Source organism: Papaver somniferum, chromosome 8, assembly GCF_003573695.1.
Source record: "Papaver somniferum cultivar HN1 chromosome 8, ASM357369v1, whole genome shotgun sequence".
Lineage (NCBI taxonomy): Eukaryota > Viridiplantae > Streptophyta > Magnoliopsida > Ranunculales > Papaveraceae > Papaver > Papaver somniferum.
Genome location: NC_039365.1, coordinates 150259279 through 150278982, shown reverse-complemented (window position 1 = coordinate 150278982; position 19704 = coordinate 150259279). Strand labels below are relative to the sequence as shown.

General features: G+C 36.2%; 2 protein-coding genes across 2 annotated transcripts; one reads left to right on the top strand and one right to left on the bottom strand.

The window, feature by feature from the left end:
• The first annotated feature begins 3788 nt into the window (after nucleotides 1–3788).
• Nucleotides 3789–9005, top strand: LOC113303489. Its single transcript, XM_026552525.1, has 7 exons — nucleotides 3789–3944; nucleotides 4066–4519; nucleotides 4663–4782; nucleotides 4883–4936; nucleotides 5194–5357; nucleotides 8236–8412; nucleotides 8503–9005. Exons 2-7 carry the CDS (start codon nucleotides 4097–4099, stop codon nucleotides 8735–8737), a joined length of 1173 nt encoding a protein of 390 aa, XP_026408310.1. The 5' UTR covers nucleotides 3789–3944; nucleotides 4066–4096; the 3' UTR covers nucleotides 8738–9005.
• Nucleotides 9006–9270: 265 nt separating this feature from the next.
• Nucleotides 9271–10565, bottom strand: LOC113306959 (aquaporin TIP3-1-like). The gene is made up of 3 exons (XM_026555877.1): nucleotides 10320–10565; nucleotides 9924–10174; nucleotides 9271–9826 (listed from the first exon to the last, which is right to left on the bottom strand). The coding sequence occupies exons 1-3, from the start codon at nucleotides 10450–10452 to the stop codon at nucleotides 9434–9436; spliced, it is 777 nt and encodes a 258-aa protein (XP_026411662.1). The 5' UTR covers nucleotides 10453–10565; the 3' UTR covers nucleotides 9271–9433.
• Between the last annotated feature and the right edge of the window lie 9139 nt (nucleotides 10566–19704).

Genomic DNA, 19704 nt, shown 5'->3' with positions numbered 1-19704 from the left:
AAATTAAATGACAACCAATTAATTCAAATCATATTTCAATTAAAAATAATGCAAAAGTCTTAAAAAGAATTAAATAATGTTACCCATGTATGACACTCGTCTTCCTCCGTCGTCCCAGTGTTGGGGATTAGCTCATCATGTCGAAAACACACTTAAAATATTTAATCATGGCTCAAAAATTGGTTTACAAATGATGAAAATGTGAGAAAAATATTAAAGCAGTGATTTTCTTTTCTCTCTCAAATCTCCTCCCAAGTGTGCTCTCTAGCTCTCTATTTATACACTCAAATACGCATCACTCAAATATATTCTTCCATAACTCCAAAATCTTCTTCTTTTTAATTAAAAATATCTTCAGGAATTTTTCCTTCTCTTTATTCTATATATGTCTTTACTAAACCCATATCTTCTTTAATTCACAGAATAAAATCCAAGATAAAATCTTCTAAGGATATCTTTCTTGTTTAATACAAGATAACTTCCTTTTTCTTCAAAACTTCATGTTTGTAAGGCAAGAAGATATTCTTATCTTAAATATAATAAATCCTTTACCGTTGAAACCAAATTTCCCGTCAATTTTTCTTTTCAAATCAAGGAAGAAGATGGAGCCCCTTAACCAGTAATGGGGTGCGATTAGCAGTTGGCTCCCTGGGGTGCCCCTTATCCAAAACTGAGAGTCCGAATAACATGTGTCCTCCGGGTGCCTATACCAACTTTTCGAGCCGAATTTTTCAAAAATGTTTATTTTCCAAAAGTACTTACAAACACATAAAATACCATAATAAGTAGAAAATCGAGTACCAACAATACTGAAAATTGAGGACAATTCGGTCACAAAAATGTGTCTATCAATAATGTAAAGTCTATATAGTTATACGACTTTTGTCTCAATAGGAGATAGAATAGAAATAGACTTCTGAATGATAGATGATTTCAAGTCTCCACATACCTTTTGTTGATAAAGTTCCACAAGCTCCCCTTAGTAGTTCTTCGTCTTCAATCGATGAATGTTGTGAAGTCTAAAGCTCAACTATACATTCTATCCTAATCCTAGACATAGCTATAAGTAGAATAGAAATCAATACTTATAGTTTTGACAACTAAACTTGAAAAACAAGCTTGAGATAGCAATGCTTGCGAGTTCGACCGAGCAGTGCTCTAACACTTTTAATTTCTTGGACCTTATAGAGCTTCCTCATTTGTTAGTTCTTCTTATATGGAATTACTTAGACTCCCATTTTCATCTCCTTCATAAACATCCGCCTCTTCTCTTTGATGAGCTTCATAATTCAGTGACAATCAAATTATCCAGATAAAAAAGATAAGCAGTGTGAAGGCAACTATCTTCTAAATGACCCATCACAGAATACTTAGTGCAGATGTTTTTGGATTGAAGATCCGAATGATATCTGATCCATACATCCTTACCAGATATTGTTTTCCACCATCCACCTCGATATAAAGGTTTGTTAAGTTCAATCTCTATTTTTGCTTTTATAATATTACCATATCTAGACCTGCAGTTTTTAGGTACTATAGAAATTTTATTTCCCATGAATCCAATAGATTCATCAATAATCGCTGCATTCATATCTCAAGTTTCGGGTATTTGAACTGTCCCGTAAGTTTTTGATGCGTAAAGATGCTTCAGAGGGATGTTTGAGTAGTATTTCTGGATGGTAAGCAAAACTCCATCAATTAACCAAGGACCATCATCAATCACTTCATCACGTTTCCTGCTCAGCTTCACAAGCATGAGGTTGTCTCCCACTATACGAATTTTCTTGTTGTGATATCTCATCCATAGAGAGTTATTTCTTCTCTTATAAATTTTATCTTAATTTTATCCTTCTCCATGAGTTTTCCTAATATAACATAAGACCATTTTTCAGCAGCTTCATTAATAATTTGAAAAGAACCCACATTCCTCCAACGAATAGCTGGTGCTTCAATATTAGCATTTCTCAGTTGCCTTGAAAGTTGGTTAATACGTTTCCTTGTGATGAAGAAATTTTAGGGTTTCTTCGATGTTGAAGACAAATGGATTTAAATCTCAAAATTATGTGGCTTAGAAAAATATGTTTATCGTAAGAATTAACTGTATATATGCTATAATAACTTTCCTTAAACCTAGATTTTTACCCCTTAATATCCAGCATAATGTCTTTGATTGGACTTTGAAGAGAAACAAAATAAATTTGAGTATAAGGAATACAAATTTAAGCATGTACCCAAAACTAAGGCTTATATCTCGGATGGTGATTGACTGGAGTTTAAGAGCCAAAAATTTGAATTTTCAGGTGAAGTTGACTTTCATGTAGTAGATAATCATGGAGAACATGATTGGAATCAGGAACTTGATGATGAAGATGATGTAAATGATATTCATGATCTGAATGGGTACTGGGATTGGAAAGAAACAATGAAATTTCGTGACTACGAACATGGACCATCACCAGGAAGAAGATGGTTTGCACCACTGCTACTAACACCAATGTTTTTTGTTTAGATGCAAAACACATGCTGAACTCCACCACCGGATACTCCACAAAATCGTCAAAAAACTTGCAAAAAAGTTACCCATTAGAAAAGTACTAAAACCTCATATTAAGAAAGGATTAAGAGCAAAATAGGGTTTCAAAGTTTTAAGATAAGATAAAACTAATTTATATTGCGAGCAAAGAATTCTCTAGACAAATTCCACATTGACAAACGAATTTAATCATGATAAGAACAAACAAAATCATAAATAATGCATAAAATCAGATCAACTAAGCTTCGGAATGTAAATTTTTAAAAACGTATTTAAAGAATGAGTCAACTCATTGAAACAGTCTCGATTACATTCGTTTTATTTTTGGTTTGCAACCCGATATATTACATTGTCGAGGAAATTTCCGAAGGACCCAAAAATGCATGATTACTAAAGGGGTTACCGGGATCAGCAGGGGTGCTGTTTGAGTGATCTGACGATCATATTGGCCGGTGGTTTCTTGGTCACGACCAGCTAAAGCTAAATCCAACAGTCAGGATCGACTTTAATATTTTTGTCTTATATAAAACGATACCTCTACCGATCCCGATAACTCCTTTAGCACTCATGCACAAGTGAAGGGAGTATAGTTTCTAAATTTCCCACACCTAGGCCAAGTTCGTAAATAAAAGAGAATTTTGATAAAGTACTCAGCTTTTTGGATAACCACTAAAAAAATGCCCCCGTTTTTTTAGAATTTGTTAAAATATCCTCACTTTAGTTTTTCCATATAGTGTTAATTAAAATTAATTTACTTTACATATTTTCCTTTACTTATTGCCACATTGATTTTATACATCATTTTTCAGGTTCGTCGAGTCCGGTTCAAGATCGTTACACCGCTTTCAGGTTTGTTACATCATTTCCCAAAAAAGGTTCATCATTTCAAGTGTTTTGGGATTTTTGGTTGGGAGAAAATCGACCTTCTACAATATTTTTTTACGTTCGTCGAGCCCGATTCAGGATCGTGACAACCCTTTCAGGTTCGTCGAGGCCGGTTCAGGATCGTTACACGGTTTTCAGGATCGTCGGATCATTTACCCTCCCCACCAAGGAGATGTAGTTCAGGAATAAATATGATTTTTAATTGGAAAGATAACTGTCACCTATCATTTAACCGGATGAAATTTGCCTTTTGAATAAAACGGAATATTTTAACAAATTTCTAAAAACGGAAACACTTTTTTAGTGTAATGTGAAAAGTAGGGGTAATCTGTCAAAAATTCCTAAATAAAATAGAACATTAAATGTTTGTTCAGCTTTTATGCTCCGAGTCCTCCGACAGTTCCAAGGTTTCTCTCCTTTCTGGAAGCAAATAAATCCTGATTCCTTAAATCGACACGACAAAGCTCTCTCCCACTCTACTCCTTCATCTTCCAATTTCCTGCTGTGGTTTCTCTGGAACAACAAGGTACTTGTGTGAATTCAACAACTTCAATTTTGACTTGAATGAGTTCTCATCACACATCTCATTTTGGTGGATTTTCCTCCGTGTAATGTAATGTAGACTTCATTTGATTTTTTTCATACAGATACAGATCAGATCCATAGTTTGTTATCGTCATGGTAGTGACGGGTTTACTCCCATCCTGCCCGATCCTACCTCTACAACAATCCAACCACTCAAAGATTAACTTCTCACACAGATATTCAGTTCCCATTAGGTACAGAAAACGAATCATTAAGAGTTACATTCAACGACCTCCGATATTGGTACCATCTAATGGTAATGGAGAGACATTTGAAGATGCTCTTCGAGTTTTTGTGCTTTCGGATTTGCACACGGATTATTCAGAAAACATGTCTTGGGTTAATAGCTTATCAACCAAAAGATACAGGAAAGATGTTCTCCTGGTTGCCGGTGATGTTGCTGAAACATACAATAACTTCGTCTTGACGATGTCCGTTTTGAAAGATCGGTTTAAACATGTCTTCTTTGTACCAGGGAACCACGATCTTTGGCGCCGATCCAAGGGAGAGAAGCATGTAAGTAATTTGGATCAATCCTTTTGTGTTAGCCTCATATATTTGTTAATTCGATTCCTAGAAGCAATTAGTACAGTAACAACATAGTGAGATTTGAGGTTGATATAGACAATTCTTGATAAGATTGTGTGTGCAATTTTCAGCTTGATTCACTTGATAAGCTCAATAGATTGCTTGATGGATGTAGAGGACTAGGGGTTGAAACCAGTCCGATGATGGTGGATGGACTAGGGATCATTCCTTTGTTCTCTTGGTACCATGAGGTTGTTATGCTACTCATTCTGCAATATTATATTCAAAGAATTTATGGTTCAGTACTTATTAGGTTGAACTTTACTCTGATTAGGCTTGCTAATTTTGTAGAGTTTCGATAAAGAGAAGGACATCACAGGCGTTCGTATTCTATCCTTGGAGATGGTGATCACTTTCTTTTCCTCCTTGTAAGGGGTTCAAAGTCTTTAATTTAGATAGAAGGCAATTCTGTTATGCAGTAACCAAATAACCATTTAAAGTACTAAAACCATGATTTGTCATTCTTCTGGTTGTAGAAAGTAAGACGTTGTTTACTAAAACCGTGATGTCCATTTGCAATTTTTTCCTAGTTTCTCGTATGATAATCTTTTCATTATCCTTGCATCCTTTTTGTGTCTGAATTTAATTTCATGTATTTGCAGGCGTGCAAGGACTTCCATGCATGCAAATGGCCTGATGAACTTTCAAGCAAAGATGTATCTCTTGCTCTATACTTTGATGCTATGAACGAGCAGAATCAACACAAAATTGACGAAATCCAAAGAAGCTGTAACCAAATAATAACCTTCTCCCACTTTCTTCCAAGGTTAGTATCTCACTTGAACTCATTTGAAGATTATTAGTAGAGTATTTTATTTAGTCCTATCAACTTAACTCTTTGAATTGGCAATTTTAAAGTCGCACATTGATCGCTCTAGTATTTTTTTGTCTTTCTTCAGTATCCATCCATATATATTGAATTATTGATACTTAGTACTTACTTCTTATGACGGTCCGCTCTTCAGTTTGCTGAGGAAAATGAAGTTTTAACACAAAAAGAACAGTGGTTCTGTCTTATTAATTCAGGCTCAAAGTCTTTGCCTATTTGATCTCTATAAGTTATACCATGTGCCAGCAAATGGTGGGTTTTAACAGAATTAACCTACAATTTGGTGGAAATGGCAGTAAGGAGACCCAAATAGACATATTTTGGTTCATTTGTATACAACAGATCGGTTGTCTAGGATGGGCTGGTTCAGTTAGCATAGGCACACGACAGTTTTTTCTGAGCATATGATGATTATGATCCACCAGAAGTTAGATTATTTTTCTGGTTTTGCAATTTCTTATGGTCATACCTATGTTCGCGGTATCTTATTACTCCTTTTGTTGGTTGAGTGACTTGAGTCTTGGTGCCATATCCTGGTAGTTCTTCATTGGGAAAAAGACGCTTGTTCAGCCTTTTGTTTGGTGCCCTTTCGATAGATGTAGAATTTTTTTATGTGAAACTGTGTCTGCAGAAACAGCCATTCTCTTGAGTCTTGACCCTTCAAAGTCGCCAAAACTCACTCACTTAGTTTTGTTTGTGAAGAAAAATACTTTTTTTTTGTAAAGTGTAGAGACTGAGCTGTTATTTGGGCAGAAACCTGTCTTAGAATGATAGCTTTCTTTACTAAAACAAAGTCTCTTTACAAAAGTTCTCTTTCGTCAAAGCTCTATTCATAGTTCTACTTCTATACCTGCCCTTCAGTCGGTTACTTGAAATTTCTGGAGAGGTGTTGCCTCTGAGATTGTCCAAGTATCCTCTATATAGGTGTTACCTACATCTCAGCCGCTAACTTGAAATTCCTGGGGAGATGTTTCCTCTGGATCTTTCTTAGTAACGAGGTATCCTCTCAGGAATGAACAAGAGATATGAGTGATGTTGTTTATCTTTGCTTGTGACGAGAACTACTTAGTTTACAAAATGTAGAGACTGAGAAGTTATTTCGGCAGAACCTGTCTTAGAATGATATTTTCTTTGCTAAAACAAAAGCTCTTTTCAAAACTTGATTATCGTCAATGCACTCAATCTATCGCACTAAACTCACAGTGAACGAGTACACACCTCATATTTCTCTCACTCATTCTTTCCTTGGTTTTCCTAGTACCCACTTTCTGTATATTCAAACGATGGTGGAACCCTCCCCATAGCAGGATGGTCTGGAATCATCCGTTTATTCCATTTTGTCCAGATTGTAGTTGTGATAGTATATGAGTCTCATCTTTCCATATTATTCGAGTTTGCTTAAAAGTTAAGGCGCTGTGTTGAAAGAGATACAAGTCTCCAAAGATTAGGTGTTGTGTATGAGAATTACGGTGAGTGAGCGACTTAATGGACATCTTAAGGGATGATGGAAATTGAACTAGCTCTAGAATAAAAAAAATTAAGTTATAGAGGAAGGTCTCGTCGTTTTAGATCAGAATTGACTGATTTAGAGCCCTTGAAAGTTAACCCTTGTGCTGATTCTAAGTGAAAATTGACCAAATTTGGCTAAGTGTTGCTGAGGAGGATGATTGGGTTGACTGAGTTAAATCAGTGAGTCAGCTGAGTTGACTCAATCACTTCGTCTTCTTCACCTTGTAAGTAGCCGATTTTGACAATTGAAACAGCAGAAAGGGTAAATATCCGGGGCCTCCTATCACTCAATTCTGATCCAAATGAGACTGATCCAAATGACACTTGATGGCTCTTTGTAAAGATGAGACCTTCCTCTATAACTTTCATGTTTTCAGCTGGAGCTAATTCGGACTTCCATCATGAAGCCATTAAGTCGCTCGCTCACCGTAATTCCCATTTTCCAGATGGAACACCTAAGACTTGGATGTCTTTCAATACAACTCCAAATTAGCAACTCAAATGCTATGGAAAGATAAGAGACTCATCTATAAACTATAATCTCACGTTTTAATTGAAAGCTACATCAACTCCTAGGTTGATCATATTCGTGGTAGGGTCTCTTTAGTATTACAGTCTTGGGGCCATGCATGATGCGAGATCACTGATATCACGATGGCAGATCTTGCAAACTCGACAACTCTAGCCACAAATATTGGCAGTCGCATGTTTTGTTCTATTTATTAGACGGACAAAACCCTCGAGAGGTTGTTAGTAATAGTATTACCACCAATAGAAAATGCTGGGGCAACAAAGAAGTGACGACCAAAGTTGGGAAAGCGACATACATGCTCCAGAATTAAGATGACCATTGGGGAAAAGTTTTTAGACTTTCATACCTTCTTATTTTGAAAGAAACAATCTATTTTTACTAGCTTTGATCCGACATTACATAATCTTTCATTTCAACACACTCAACAGAGGCACACACCTCACTGCACTACATATCAGTCGCTCAGCTATGGTTTCCTCGCATCTCTTTCTACTCACTTGACGTATTTAAATGAGGGAAGACCTCTCTATTTGCAGTTCCATGTTGCCTATTAGTTCACACCTCTACTTCAGTCATTTTCTTCCTATCTAGAAGTGTTTCCTCTGAGCTCCCATCTCTAGAATGAACTGGATGCAAGTGTTGATTTTTTTGGCATAAAATACTGATTAGCTTAAATCTAGCTGTAATTTTGTTTTGATTTAAGAAATTTTTAGTAACAGAGTTTGATCTCTGTCAATAGAATGGAATTGTTTCTTAATTTTGTATTCATTTTAGGCAAGAGCTTTGTCCAGAAAAACGAATGTTGTTTTATCCAAACCTACACAAGATCATTGGATCAGATAGTTTGGAAGTGAGAATTAGGTCAATACATGGAACGGATGGGAGTCCCTCTGCCTGCCATGTCTTCGGCCATACTCATTTCTGCTGGGACGCTGTCCTTCAAGGAATCAGGTACAACATACTAGTTTTAAATAAGTCCAGGCTTCGTTTGTCTCTCAAGTAAACTATATGGAAAAAGGTTGAACACTTTTGAGTGTGCAGGTATATTCAGGCACCACTGGCTTATCCTAGGGAGAGAAAGAGGAGAATGAATGGTGGTGAAGACTGGTTGCCGTTCTGCATATATTCCTCCGCTAAAGCTGATCAGGGTATAGGAAGTCTCAGTGAAAAAATGTCAGCCTGTTATTGGTCTGATTACTATTCTATCAATACTAGACAACCTGATAACACTGAACTTGCTCCTTGGGTTGCTAAATTGTATGCTAAACGATCCTAATTCTGAGGCCATGGCCATCACTATGTCCTCTAGTTCCATCTAGGTGATGATCCAGGAAACTCACCTGACGCTCTTGTATAGACTAATGATCAAAAAAATCTTATCCGCAGTTTGTAAACCTTGAACTGAACCTTTTTTCTTGTGTTGTAATCTTGTGAAGGTCCATTAAAATTCTTACCGGCAGTTCTGTAAACTTTGAACTGAACGTTTTATTTCTTGTTTTGTGATCTAGTGAAGGTCCATCAAATATATATAGACTATTTATATCTCTATTGATTTGGGGTTGGACTTTTTCACCTTTTCACGCTCGCCTACTTTGGGTTTCACTTATTGCAACACTCGTCCGACATGCGGCACATCTCCTTTACCTGCCAAGGTAACAAATGTCCCCCGGGAACAGAGGCCGTGATTTATCATCTGAGGTCGTCTACAGTGTGACGGTCAGTCGAATATTAAAATAACCGTTCCATGCCTGACTGAAAGGAGAGAGCAGAGAAGAGAGACACCAATGAAGTAACAATAGATAGAAGAAGAGGTCGGCAGGCATTTATTTAAACTTCAAATGACAACACAAAATACAACACCAAAGTATCTTTCTCTATATACTAATACAACACTGAACAGAGGGACACCACCTACACAGAACAACAAAGACTGGACACTAATTCTGAAACCAACATCAAAGAAAAGAAAAACTTAGTAATCTTCAGGTGCTAATGGTTGATGAGTATGAGTACGTGGGGTTGTCTCAGCAGGTATGATTACATATTCATAGATCAAACCAGCAAGTCCTGCACCAATAAATGGTCCGAGCCAATAGATCCAATGGTGTCTCCACCTCCATCCAACTAAAGCTGGTCCAAAAGCCCTTGCTGGATTCATCGATGCCCCAGCAAACGGGGCACCTGCAAGTATATTTGCACCTACGATAAACCCAATTGCTAATGGTGCAATTGTTCCCAAGCTACCCCTTTTTGGATCAATTGCGGTTGCATAAACAGTGTACATCAATCCAAATGTCATAATGATCTCAAATAGCAATCCATGCAATTCTCCCACTCCTGATGCCACAGTAAATCCTACAGGTCTCTGTCACCAAAACACAAACAAGAGCATCAAAAATTCATTGAAATGATTCTATGACATTATAGGGTGATCCACTTAATTGAATCGATCAATTTCTTACCATGCCAACAGTAGTGAGCCTCAGCAAAAGAGATGCAACAATAGCACCCAATATTTGAGCAACCCAATACAGTATAGAACGAAGTAGAGAGATTCTACCACCAACCAGGGAACCAAAAGTAACAGCCGGGTTCACATGACCACCTGATACGTTAAGTGCAATCGCCACCGCCACAAACAATGCCAACCCATGAGCCAAAGCGACGGCTATCAACCCTGAGGCCTCCGTGGTGGTATCTCCATACATCTTTCCTGTCAAGAATGATTGAAAACGGCATGGTGAAATAACAATCTTTGTGAAAATTTCTTTTCCTTTTGTTCAAACTTCATAAATAATGCATGCATGAAAATCGATATCATTACGTATGACTGAAAGGTGGTGGTTAGATACACGTACCTAGAGCAAGAACAGAGCCTTCTCCAGCGAAGACAAAGATGAAGGTGGAGAAAAATTCAGCGATGGTGGCTCTCATGGAGTCTGGGTGCGTGAACTCCTCCGTACGGCCAAAGGCAAAACCTCTTGGAGGCATGATTCCTGTCTATACAGAGCTAAAATATGTCACTACTGCTTGAATTTGTTGAATCTTATTTACTTCGTGAGATGATGATCACTTTGTAGAGCTGTTTTGCATGCAAGAATTTGAGAGAGAGGGAGAAGAGAAGTGGCGAAGGATGAGTGAGAGAGATCGATAAATACAAGTTTTAGGTGAAGATGAGTGTTACGGGAGAAATAAAGAAGAGAAATGGATTTTGTCTCTATATAACTACGTGGAGAAACGTTGTGTAAGAGCTTTGACACGTAACTTAAGCTGGTGTGACTCAAACAATTTTGTTACTTCATACAAACTTTATTCTTATCTCGTTTTGTTTTTGATCATCATCATCTTCATAAATGTTAAGTTACTTTTGTGATCTAGTCTTTTATTAGAATTTTCTAGGCACATTATTCGTTTGTTGATAAGTGCATAGATAAGCACCCCCATCATCCATTTGCCTCATAATTATGGGCATAGGCTCATATGCACTCACGAACCTACCCGCATGGTCTGTGGTTTTCACAAATTTGTTATGTGAATGAATCTACTTGTAGCTTCTACGTGCTTTCGACCCTCGCGCTAAACTAGTGCCAGATGCCTCCCCAAATTGATATCTACGGTCTGATTCGAAAATATGCGTCAATTCATAAACCTTTTGCATAAGTCCAGCAAGAGAATTTTGACATTATGGTTCAACTGAGATTCCTTCTTTAGCTTTCGCTTTATGCTTAGATAAACAGTCCTTAATTATATGTTTCCGACGCCAATTGTCAAGTGAGTCAACTGTCAAGTAAACGGTCTAGCTCAAGTGCGGAGGAAAATAGCCATTTCATTTCGACTATCGAGAGTTATGGTGTCCCTCGCGTACTATGATTGCGGAGTCTGGGTTGGAGACAGTACAAGGTAAAAGAAACAGCTTTATAGGATAAATAAGAGATAAAAATTTAAGGGATGGTTTTTTACAGACCCGCCCCTTTAAACCATGTAAAAACCGTTATCACACACGGCTCATCTACGCCAAAGCAAACATGGCATCCTATTATTGATTTTGTGTGAGTCTGCAGTTTTCTTTTAATTTAAAATGACTGTTCGAATAGGATTTTTGAAATTTAAAATGAAAGAAGGTGCGAGGAAGAACATTTATATTTTAGGCTTGAGAAAGATTTAAAGTCACTTGGGAATGCAGACAATAGATTCCATTTATCTTTATTTGGGTTTTAGTCGAAAATAATCATTTGATCCGTGGTGGTCAGGAAGAATAATATTTTCATGCCTAAAAATGATTTGTATGTGATAAACAGGTAATTTTGTCATGATTGAAGATATACATGTACTGCTATTTATAAAAGGAGTTGGGAAAGCAAGAGTCAAAAAAAGAGAGGAGGTGGACGACCATTCTATCTTAATTCTACTTCAAATACAACAAGTATTTCTTGTTCGGTGTTCAATATTAATTCAAAATTATACTTTAGACAGAGAATTCATGAGATGTCAGGGAAAATTGAATAACAAATGAAAACTACTGATGTGCTACCGATGTAAATTTGATGTTTTTTTTGGGTTTTCCTTGGAATAATGGTAATCGGGGAATTATTGAGTAAGGATGACAACTGCCGTTGTAATGATTTTATAAAGGTTTGCTGAAAATTATTGAGTAAGGATGACAACTGCCGTTGCAATGATTATATAACTAAAGCTTTGTTCCATTCACGGTATAATTAATCTATGTGGTTCAACAAGTGTTAATTTTCTACTCCGTTTGTATTTTTTATTTTTTTTTCTGTGCATAAGTTCTTTCGCGGCCGTATCCAGTTTTCTCATATGAGAAGAGGAAAAGTATGTTCTTATTTCTTACAATTTTTCCCCGATGTTGGATACATTAGGTTTGCCTTTCATTATATGTTGCCATGCCGGTAATAGCAGGAATACAAGGATGACATGCCGCTTGCTTTATTTACCAGAAATAGAGTGCATGTGCATAACACATTTGCTAATGATTCCAAGCCGGACAATCTTTATTAGCGTTTTAAATAGGCTTTACTAGTTTGGTTGGGCTCCAGGCCAATCTTTTGTGCATGGTTAAATCTTTGTAAATATTTTGTTTTGTAATGAAATTTTATTGACCGAGTAAAAAAAGAAATGATACTGAGAAGTTGGAAGGTGCTTTGCATATCATCACATTTATATTTTCTCATCTGAAAGCTAAGATTTACTTTTTGCATTAAGAAAAACTCTTCCTAGAACATTTATGCAAATGGTTGTGGAGTGTCTAAATTAGGCGAAACGACCTATATATCCTCAAATAAATCCCAATTCTAACCTATATAAATACATATCATTTCTATTTTAAGCAAAAATACAAAAACCTAAAATCTAAAACGAAAAAAAGCTTTCTACATTTTTCTAGTTTCTCCAAAATCTATAAACCTTAATTAATTTTCTTTTTTCATCAGCGATTCAATAAAGGTAAGGTAAATATCCGTCAACTCATTATATTAAACTTATTTATTCATTGATTTACACGTCTAAAACCCATGTTTGAAACAAAAACTATGATTTCTATCGAAATTTGTTTTTGTGGATCTATCATATCCACTGGTTCTGGGTTATATCTTCATTCTTCATGGAGCAGAATCGGTTTATAACATAAATAGCATCGACCGATTCTGGGTAGAAATTAGAATGTATAAAGATATCACTAAAATCGATTTATTGAATTTTCTAGACACATTATTCTCGTATGGTCGGTTTTCACAAACTTGTTATGTGAATCTATTTCTATGTACTTTGGAGTCTTCGACCCTCGCGCTAAACTAGTGCCAGATGCCTCCCTAATTTGATATCTATGATATGATTCCCGAAAGATTAAAACTCAGTTAGAAATGAGGACAATAGAATCCACTTGTACTTATTTGGTTTTCTGGTCAAAAATCATCATTTGATTGGTGGTGGTAAAGAGGAACAATATTTTCATGCCTAAAAATGATTCATATGTGATAAATAGGTAATCTGTGATTATTGGATATGTACATGTACATCTATTTACAAAAAGAGTTGGCAAAGCAAAGTGTTAAAATAAAAAGAGGAACTCGACGACCATTTTAATTATACTTCAAATATACAACAAGTATCACTTGTTCGGTGTTCAATATTAATTCAAAATTAATGAGATGTTGGGAGAAATTGAATTACAAATGAAAACTATATTAATAGATAAGTTGTTGATCTATGTTTGAATAAGTTGTTGTTTTAATGCTAGATACTGACGGGGTATTGTCCGCGAGTTACCAATGTAAATTTGATGGTTTTTTTGGGTTTTCATTAGTTATAGTTATTGCTATCACTAGGGATGTAGGTATCTAGGCACTATTGAGTAAGGATGAGAACTATGCAATGACTATATAAAGGCTTGTTCATATATAGGATAATAACAACCAAAGTCATTCGCAATATAATTGATCTATGTGGTTCAATGTGTCTTAATTGTCAAAACTCTCCCCTCTGTTTTTTTTTTTGTGCATAAGTTCTCTCGTGGGCATTTATCCAATTTTGTCATATGAGAAGAGGAAAAGTATGTTATTATAACTTTTCCCCAATGTTGGATACACTAGGTTTGCCTTTCATTGAATGCTTCCATGCCTGTAATAGTAGGAATTCAAGCATAACACGCTGCTTGGAAGGTGGTTTAGATATATATCACATTAACCCTCTCTAGATTGAGGCCCGTGATTTTTATCTGAGGCATATCAAATTGGTGGGTGTCTAGATTAGGCGAAACAACCAATCTATCCTTAAATAAATCCTAATTCTAATATATATATATATATATATATATATATATATATATATAACTACGAGTCATTCCTATTTTAGGAAAAAACTAAAAAACCAAAAATTTTAAAAGAAAAAAAACTTTTGATATTCTTCTAATCTCACCAAAATCTATAAATCTTAATCAATTTTTATTTTTTGATTTATTTGTCCAACTATCGCTGATCCAACAAAGCTAAGGTAAGTATTCATCAGCCCGTTTTATTAAACTGATTTATTCATTGATTTACACATCTAAAACTCATTTTTTAAAATTGAAAACTATGTTTCTACTCAGAGTCGGTTTTTATGGATCTATCGTATCCACCGTTTCTGTGTTATATCTTCATTATTCATGGAGCAAAATCGATTTGTAAGATGATTAACATCGACTGATTCTGGGTAGAAAACAAAATGTATAAAGATATCACCATAATCGGTTTATAAGCGCATGAACATAAACCAATTATGGGTACTAATTTTTTTTTGAAGTTTGTGGTCCTTCAATCGGTTTTTTATTTACGTGATTCTTGTACAGATTATGTCACTTGTCTTTTGAGATTTCCGTATCAGAATCGGGTTTTGCTTATATTCTTATCCACCGATTGTTAGGGTTTCATTTTCATGTGTACATTTCTAGAAAAAATTAGATTACATATATTGTATTATGAATTGATTGTGTTTAATTTTACTTATTGTAGTTATTGACTTCAGTCACTCAAGCTTTTTTCTTGAGACATCCAACAGGAGGATGTTGACTAGAAACCAAATATGGTGCATAGAAGCCTTTACAAGTTTTTTTTTGGTAGGGAGACTAATTTGGAGCAGACACTGGCTGAAAATCTTGCAATACGAAGAATTTATCGATCTCATCAGGTTTGACAGAAAAAGGAGGGATGAAATTGGAGAACGGAGGGCATACGACAGAGAGATGAATGTTCTTTTTTTTTTCTTCCAGAAATGAATGAAGTTTTAGCAGAAGAAGATTTTGTTGCTGCCGCCGCTGATGATGATGCTTCTGCAAACGTTGGTGGTTCAAATGCTGCAGCTCCCCGATGTTGATTCCCACCTATGCTTTATGAATCAAACTAATTATAACTTTAACTTTTTAGGACTTTTAATAGTTTGTAATTATCGTAAGACTTATTTGGTTTTAATTATGACATGATGGTATGATGCTACAATGAACTTATGGGTTTAGTATGTAATAGGGTTATGGTACAATGAGTTTACGCATGCTTCAATCTACGTTTTGTAAAAACAAGCACACGATCGATTTATATGGACTATATATACATATGAACGATTATTTAAGTTTCATTCGGGTCTATGTGCGTATTCGTATAATCCGATTCTTAAAGCCAAAAATGTCATTTTTCGGTATCTTTTTATAGTTAGAATCAGATTACGTGTGCAACAATATGAACCGATTATGGTCGCTGGAAAGTGTTTTTTTGTTGTTGTTTATTTTCATACCTACAACGATGAATGTGGACAACTATAAAGACCGATTGTTTATGGCATCAATACACAATAGGTTTACATAGGCATTCACGAGTGCCGATTGTGCTCAATTATTTCATTTTTTTACGGAAAAACTAGTCGTTAGGTTTCTTTCTCTATATAAAGATACCTCATTCCCAGACGTACTTTGCCTCAACTTTCTCATTCTATTCATTCCTACTCCATATATACTATAACTACTCATTTCATACCTCTACATACAAGCTGGCATCATTTGACTCCACCGAAGGTTCGGCCATAATCAAAATATGCATGGTACGCTGATAGTCGAGTTGTAAATCTCTCCCCCGTACGTGGAGAACCCAAAGCCTTTTGGGCAAAGATATATAACCAATATAGGCGAGATTACGGGAATCCAAAGAGAAGAAGTTTTTAACAAATCCATAACAGGTACCAAGCCATCCAAAATGCGATACTTTTCTTTATAGTTATCCAACAACGGATCTTCAATGTAGCCATTCACGCTTGTCCCTTCAACAATTTGTAAGTATTTTTATGATTTATTTTGCATAAGCTAATTAAGTTACTTAACCTTTTAATTAAACAACACTAACAAAGGAAGTTTGTGTTGTGTTTTTGTAGGAGGAAGTCGTAAAAGCACACTACTTGGAGGAAAAGGAGGAAGCGTTCATATTTGATGAAAGCTATCATTTCATGGTATCCAAAATTCCGGAGTATGCCCCGGACTGTAGGGTGGGTTTTGTTGAAGCGACCTCTGATTCCTACGATGAAGATTGATAGTTGTTTTTGTATATATTTTGTGGGTAGATCTATATGTAAACCCTCACGAGACTATAACTTATCCACTACGGTCGCCTAGGAGTTCAAAGGCTTGATGCACGTGCTAAGTGCATCCGTGATTCCTACGAAAACGAATAGATTTTAAGTGAATGAATATGTCCTAAAGTATGAATGATTTTTATTTATTATCAAAATGCAACAATTAGTTTATATAAGACCATTCTTCACCCGTTTCCTTGATACAGGTTTTACCTTTAACAACATAAACCAATTCTGGGCAATCTTCATGAACCCAGAATACTAACCTAGAATAGGTCACGAGTTCATGAACATCAAATGATTCTGGTTGGTGTTTTAGAGAAAAAAAATCTTTTTTTTACTTGTTTGATGTTTTGAAGTTCGATTAATACTGGATGATTTCACATATAACACGGTTAATTAACACCTAAAATGATTAATTAACACCAACTAATCAAGAGTAAAACAATTATCAAGGAGAATAATTGGATAAGAGGTTTTTGAAATTACTTCCTAATGACCCTTTTTAGTCTTTTAGTGATAGGCCTCAAATTAGTAAGGACAAAAAACTAGGATTGATTTTCTACTTTAACTTATACATTAAAGTTATTGAACAAAACATACGTCTTTTAAATAATTTACTCTCAAAGTTTGTTTAACTTTTAGAGAACATAATACTAAAAGTTGGGTGAAAATAAATTTGTTGGAAAATAGAAAATTTGGTCATGTTGTTTATACTCATTGTATATATAATTCAAATGGTTTTCTAGTCAGGTCCAAATGGAATCATCAAATGCCAACAAAGTTTCTAAAAAAAGAGAAGAAAGAGGCAACCGTGACTCAAAGAATTGGTTAGAAGAAAAAGGTTGGAAATGATTATGGCACCGTTTGGTAGAGACTCCATCCCTAGTAAGAATCCAAGAGGTCTTTGTAAATTCGAGATGCAGATGACTACCTGTCTGAATTTGGATGTGAACGATCAAAGGATTTTCAAGAAAGTGTTCAACCCATTGATGTCAATGGACCAGAAAGCTGCAGATGAATCGAGGGACTTCAGAGGCCCATGAAATTATATGAAATAAATCCAGGTTTGTGTCTTCCTTCTAGCTTTAATATGAAGATATTATCTTGAAACTATGGCGGTGTTGCTAGACCTTCATTTGTCAGAGTTATGAAGAAGCTCACCAAGAGACGCAATCATACCATTGCTGCTCTTCTTGAGACTAGGGTGCTACCAGATAATTCCTCTGGAATAGTTAGTAGGCTAGGATTCACCGAGTCTATCATTGTGGTCGACCCTCATGGGTTTCCAGGAGGTGTACGTTTTTTATGGAATGATAGCGAGGTTGATATTCATGATACTAGGAAATGTAGATAGTGATGAGTGCCAAATATTGTATATATTTGCACCTTTTTATTGGCATTTAACTCATCATTTGTACACTAACGCTCCATTTTATCTCATATTCTGTGTTTTCGTTGTTTTCAAGAATAAATACTTTTCTCAATTAATTTTGCATTTTTAGGTACTAAATAAAGCCTGGTTAACTCACGGAGCGAAAAGAGCAAAGACACGGGAAAAAGTCGAAGGAAACTCTAGCGGAAAAGAAGTGAAGAATGCGGTATGGAAGACTCAAGGATGAAAATGGGCTTAACAAGGAAAAAATTGTTCTTAAAGAAGAAGTGGGCTCAAGATTAACTAAGCCCAAATCCATATCCTAAACCCAAAATCCAAATCCATAGCCCACTTCTCCTGTAGCCGTCAGATTGGATCCTCAGCTGAATCCAACGGTCGCTTCATCGCCGATACATCAAATTTGCTACATCCGCTTCACACCACAGCATCTAACTCCATCTTGAGCCGTTAGCTTCGTTGTATCTCACAATCCAACGGTCGCTTAATCCCGTGTCCTGGGCGCCGTCCGATTCCATCTAGGTTGATGATCCATCGCCTTTCAGCCGCTGACATCAAACCTCGATACCTCTGACTCACACCCTATCACCCATACTCATCGACCTTAACCAAATCATCTTCTCCCCAAATTTTCTTTCCCCCAAATTCCCCTTCTTCCCAAAAATGCAGAACCGCCTGCAAATCCATCACTTCCACCATCTCCATCTCACCCCAGACCTCGAGCGTCACCACCACTACCTTCCCCCGACAGAAACCCATCTCCCTAGTTTCCCTCTCTCTCATTCCTAGCATCATTCCTAGATGCTATGAATTCGGCAGTGAGAAGCTAGGGTTCACTAGGAGTGCAGAGAAGACCAAGAAGGCATGGGTTCGTAGCAGAAAAAGCATGGGTCGAAGTGATAGAGCAGTTATCTAGCATGGGTGGTACGAATTGGTTAGGTAATTTTCGAAACCCTAGTTTTGGAAATTAGGGATTTTTTTAGAACTCATTGTAACTAAAAATTGAGTGTGTGGGTGTGAGTAGGAGGTATGCCCGGGCTAGCCGGAGCACCAAGCTCTTAGTGTTCTGTAATTTTACTATTTCATCTGTTTCATCCAGTAGTATAATTTGATCATGTTTTAGTTCACTAAGCTAAGGTTGAGATGAAACCATAGCTTTGTACTATGTTATTTATGCTGTTTGTGTGATTCTTGAATGCTTAAAATGTTGTATGATAGATTTAATCTCAGTGCATCAATACTCTGCTCTCACAATGTATGTCAAGCATCCATTGTAGTTAGGATAACATTGTGTTGATTGAACTGCAACTCATGCCTTAGAGACTGTTATGAATCCTCTGACTAGTTGTGCTTTAGTTAGACGGTTAGTGCTTAGGATTGATATTTTAGTTGTGATTGAATCATCCATTGGTGAAACACCTTAGGTAAGTAATAGACTTGACACATCTACCTTATCTGTTAAAAGGACAAGAGTATCATAATCAGTTGAATACATAGTATGAGTTAATGGTGGATTCGACAACCTTAGTTCCCTCATTCCCACTGTTTACACCCTTAGTTCATTCATGCTCTTGTTTATTAAACATTGCACATTGCTTCCACTGTCTTATCTTTGCTCCTTTACACACTGCTTTGCACTGCTGTACTTTTTGCTTTCAATCACTGCCCAAAATTCTCTGAAATCAGTTAAGCAAAAGCCTAGATTCAACTACACACACCAAGTCCCTGAGGACAAACCC

What these genes read in the sequence shown, in the direction of transcription:
- LOC113303489 (XM_026552525.1), top strand. Translation starts at nt 4,097, where the DNA reads ATGGTAGTGACGGGTTTACTCCCATCCTGCCCGATCCTACCTCTACAA. An exon ending in TTCTCCCACTTTCTTCCAAG is followed by an intron (nt 5,358 to 8,235) that starts GTTAGTATCTCA and finishes TATTCATTTTAG; the next exon opens with GCAAGAGCTTTGTCCAGAAA. An exon ending in GCTGTCCTTCAAGGAATCAG is followed by an intron (nt 8,413 to 8,502) that starts GTACAACATACT and finishes TTGAGTGTGCAG; the next exon opens with GTATATTCAGGCACCACTGG.
- LOC113306959 (XM_026555877.1), bottom strand. Translation starts at nt 10,452, where the DNA reads ATGCCTCCAAGAGGTTTTGCCTTTGGCCGTACGGAGGAGTTCACGCAC. An exon ending in AGGCTCTGTTCTTGCTCTAG is followed by an intron (nt 10,175 to 10,319) that starts GTACGTGTATCT and finishes CATTCTTGACAG; the next exon opens with GAAAGATGTATGGAGATACC. An exon ending in GGCTCACTACTGTTGGCATG is followed by an intron (nt 9,827 to 9,923) that starts GTAAGAAATTGA and finishes TTTTGGTGACAG; the next exon opens with AGACCTGTAGGATTTACTGT.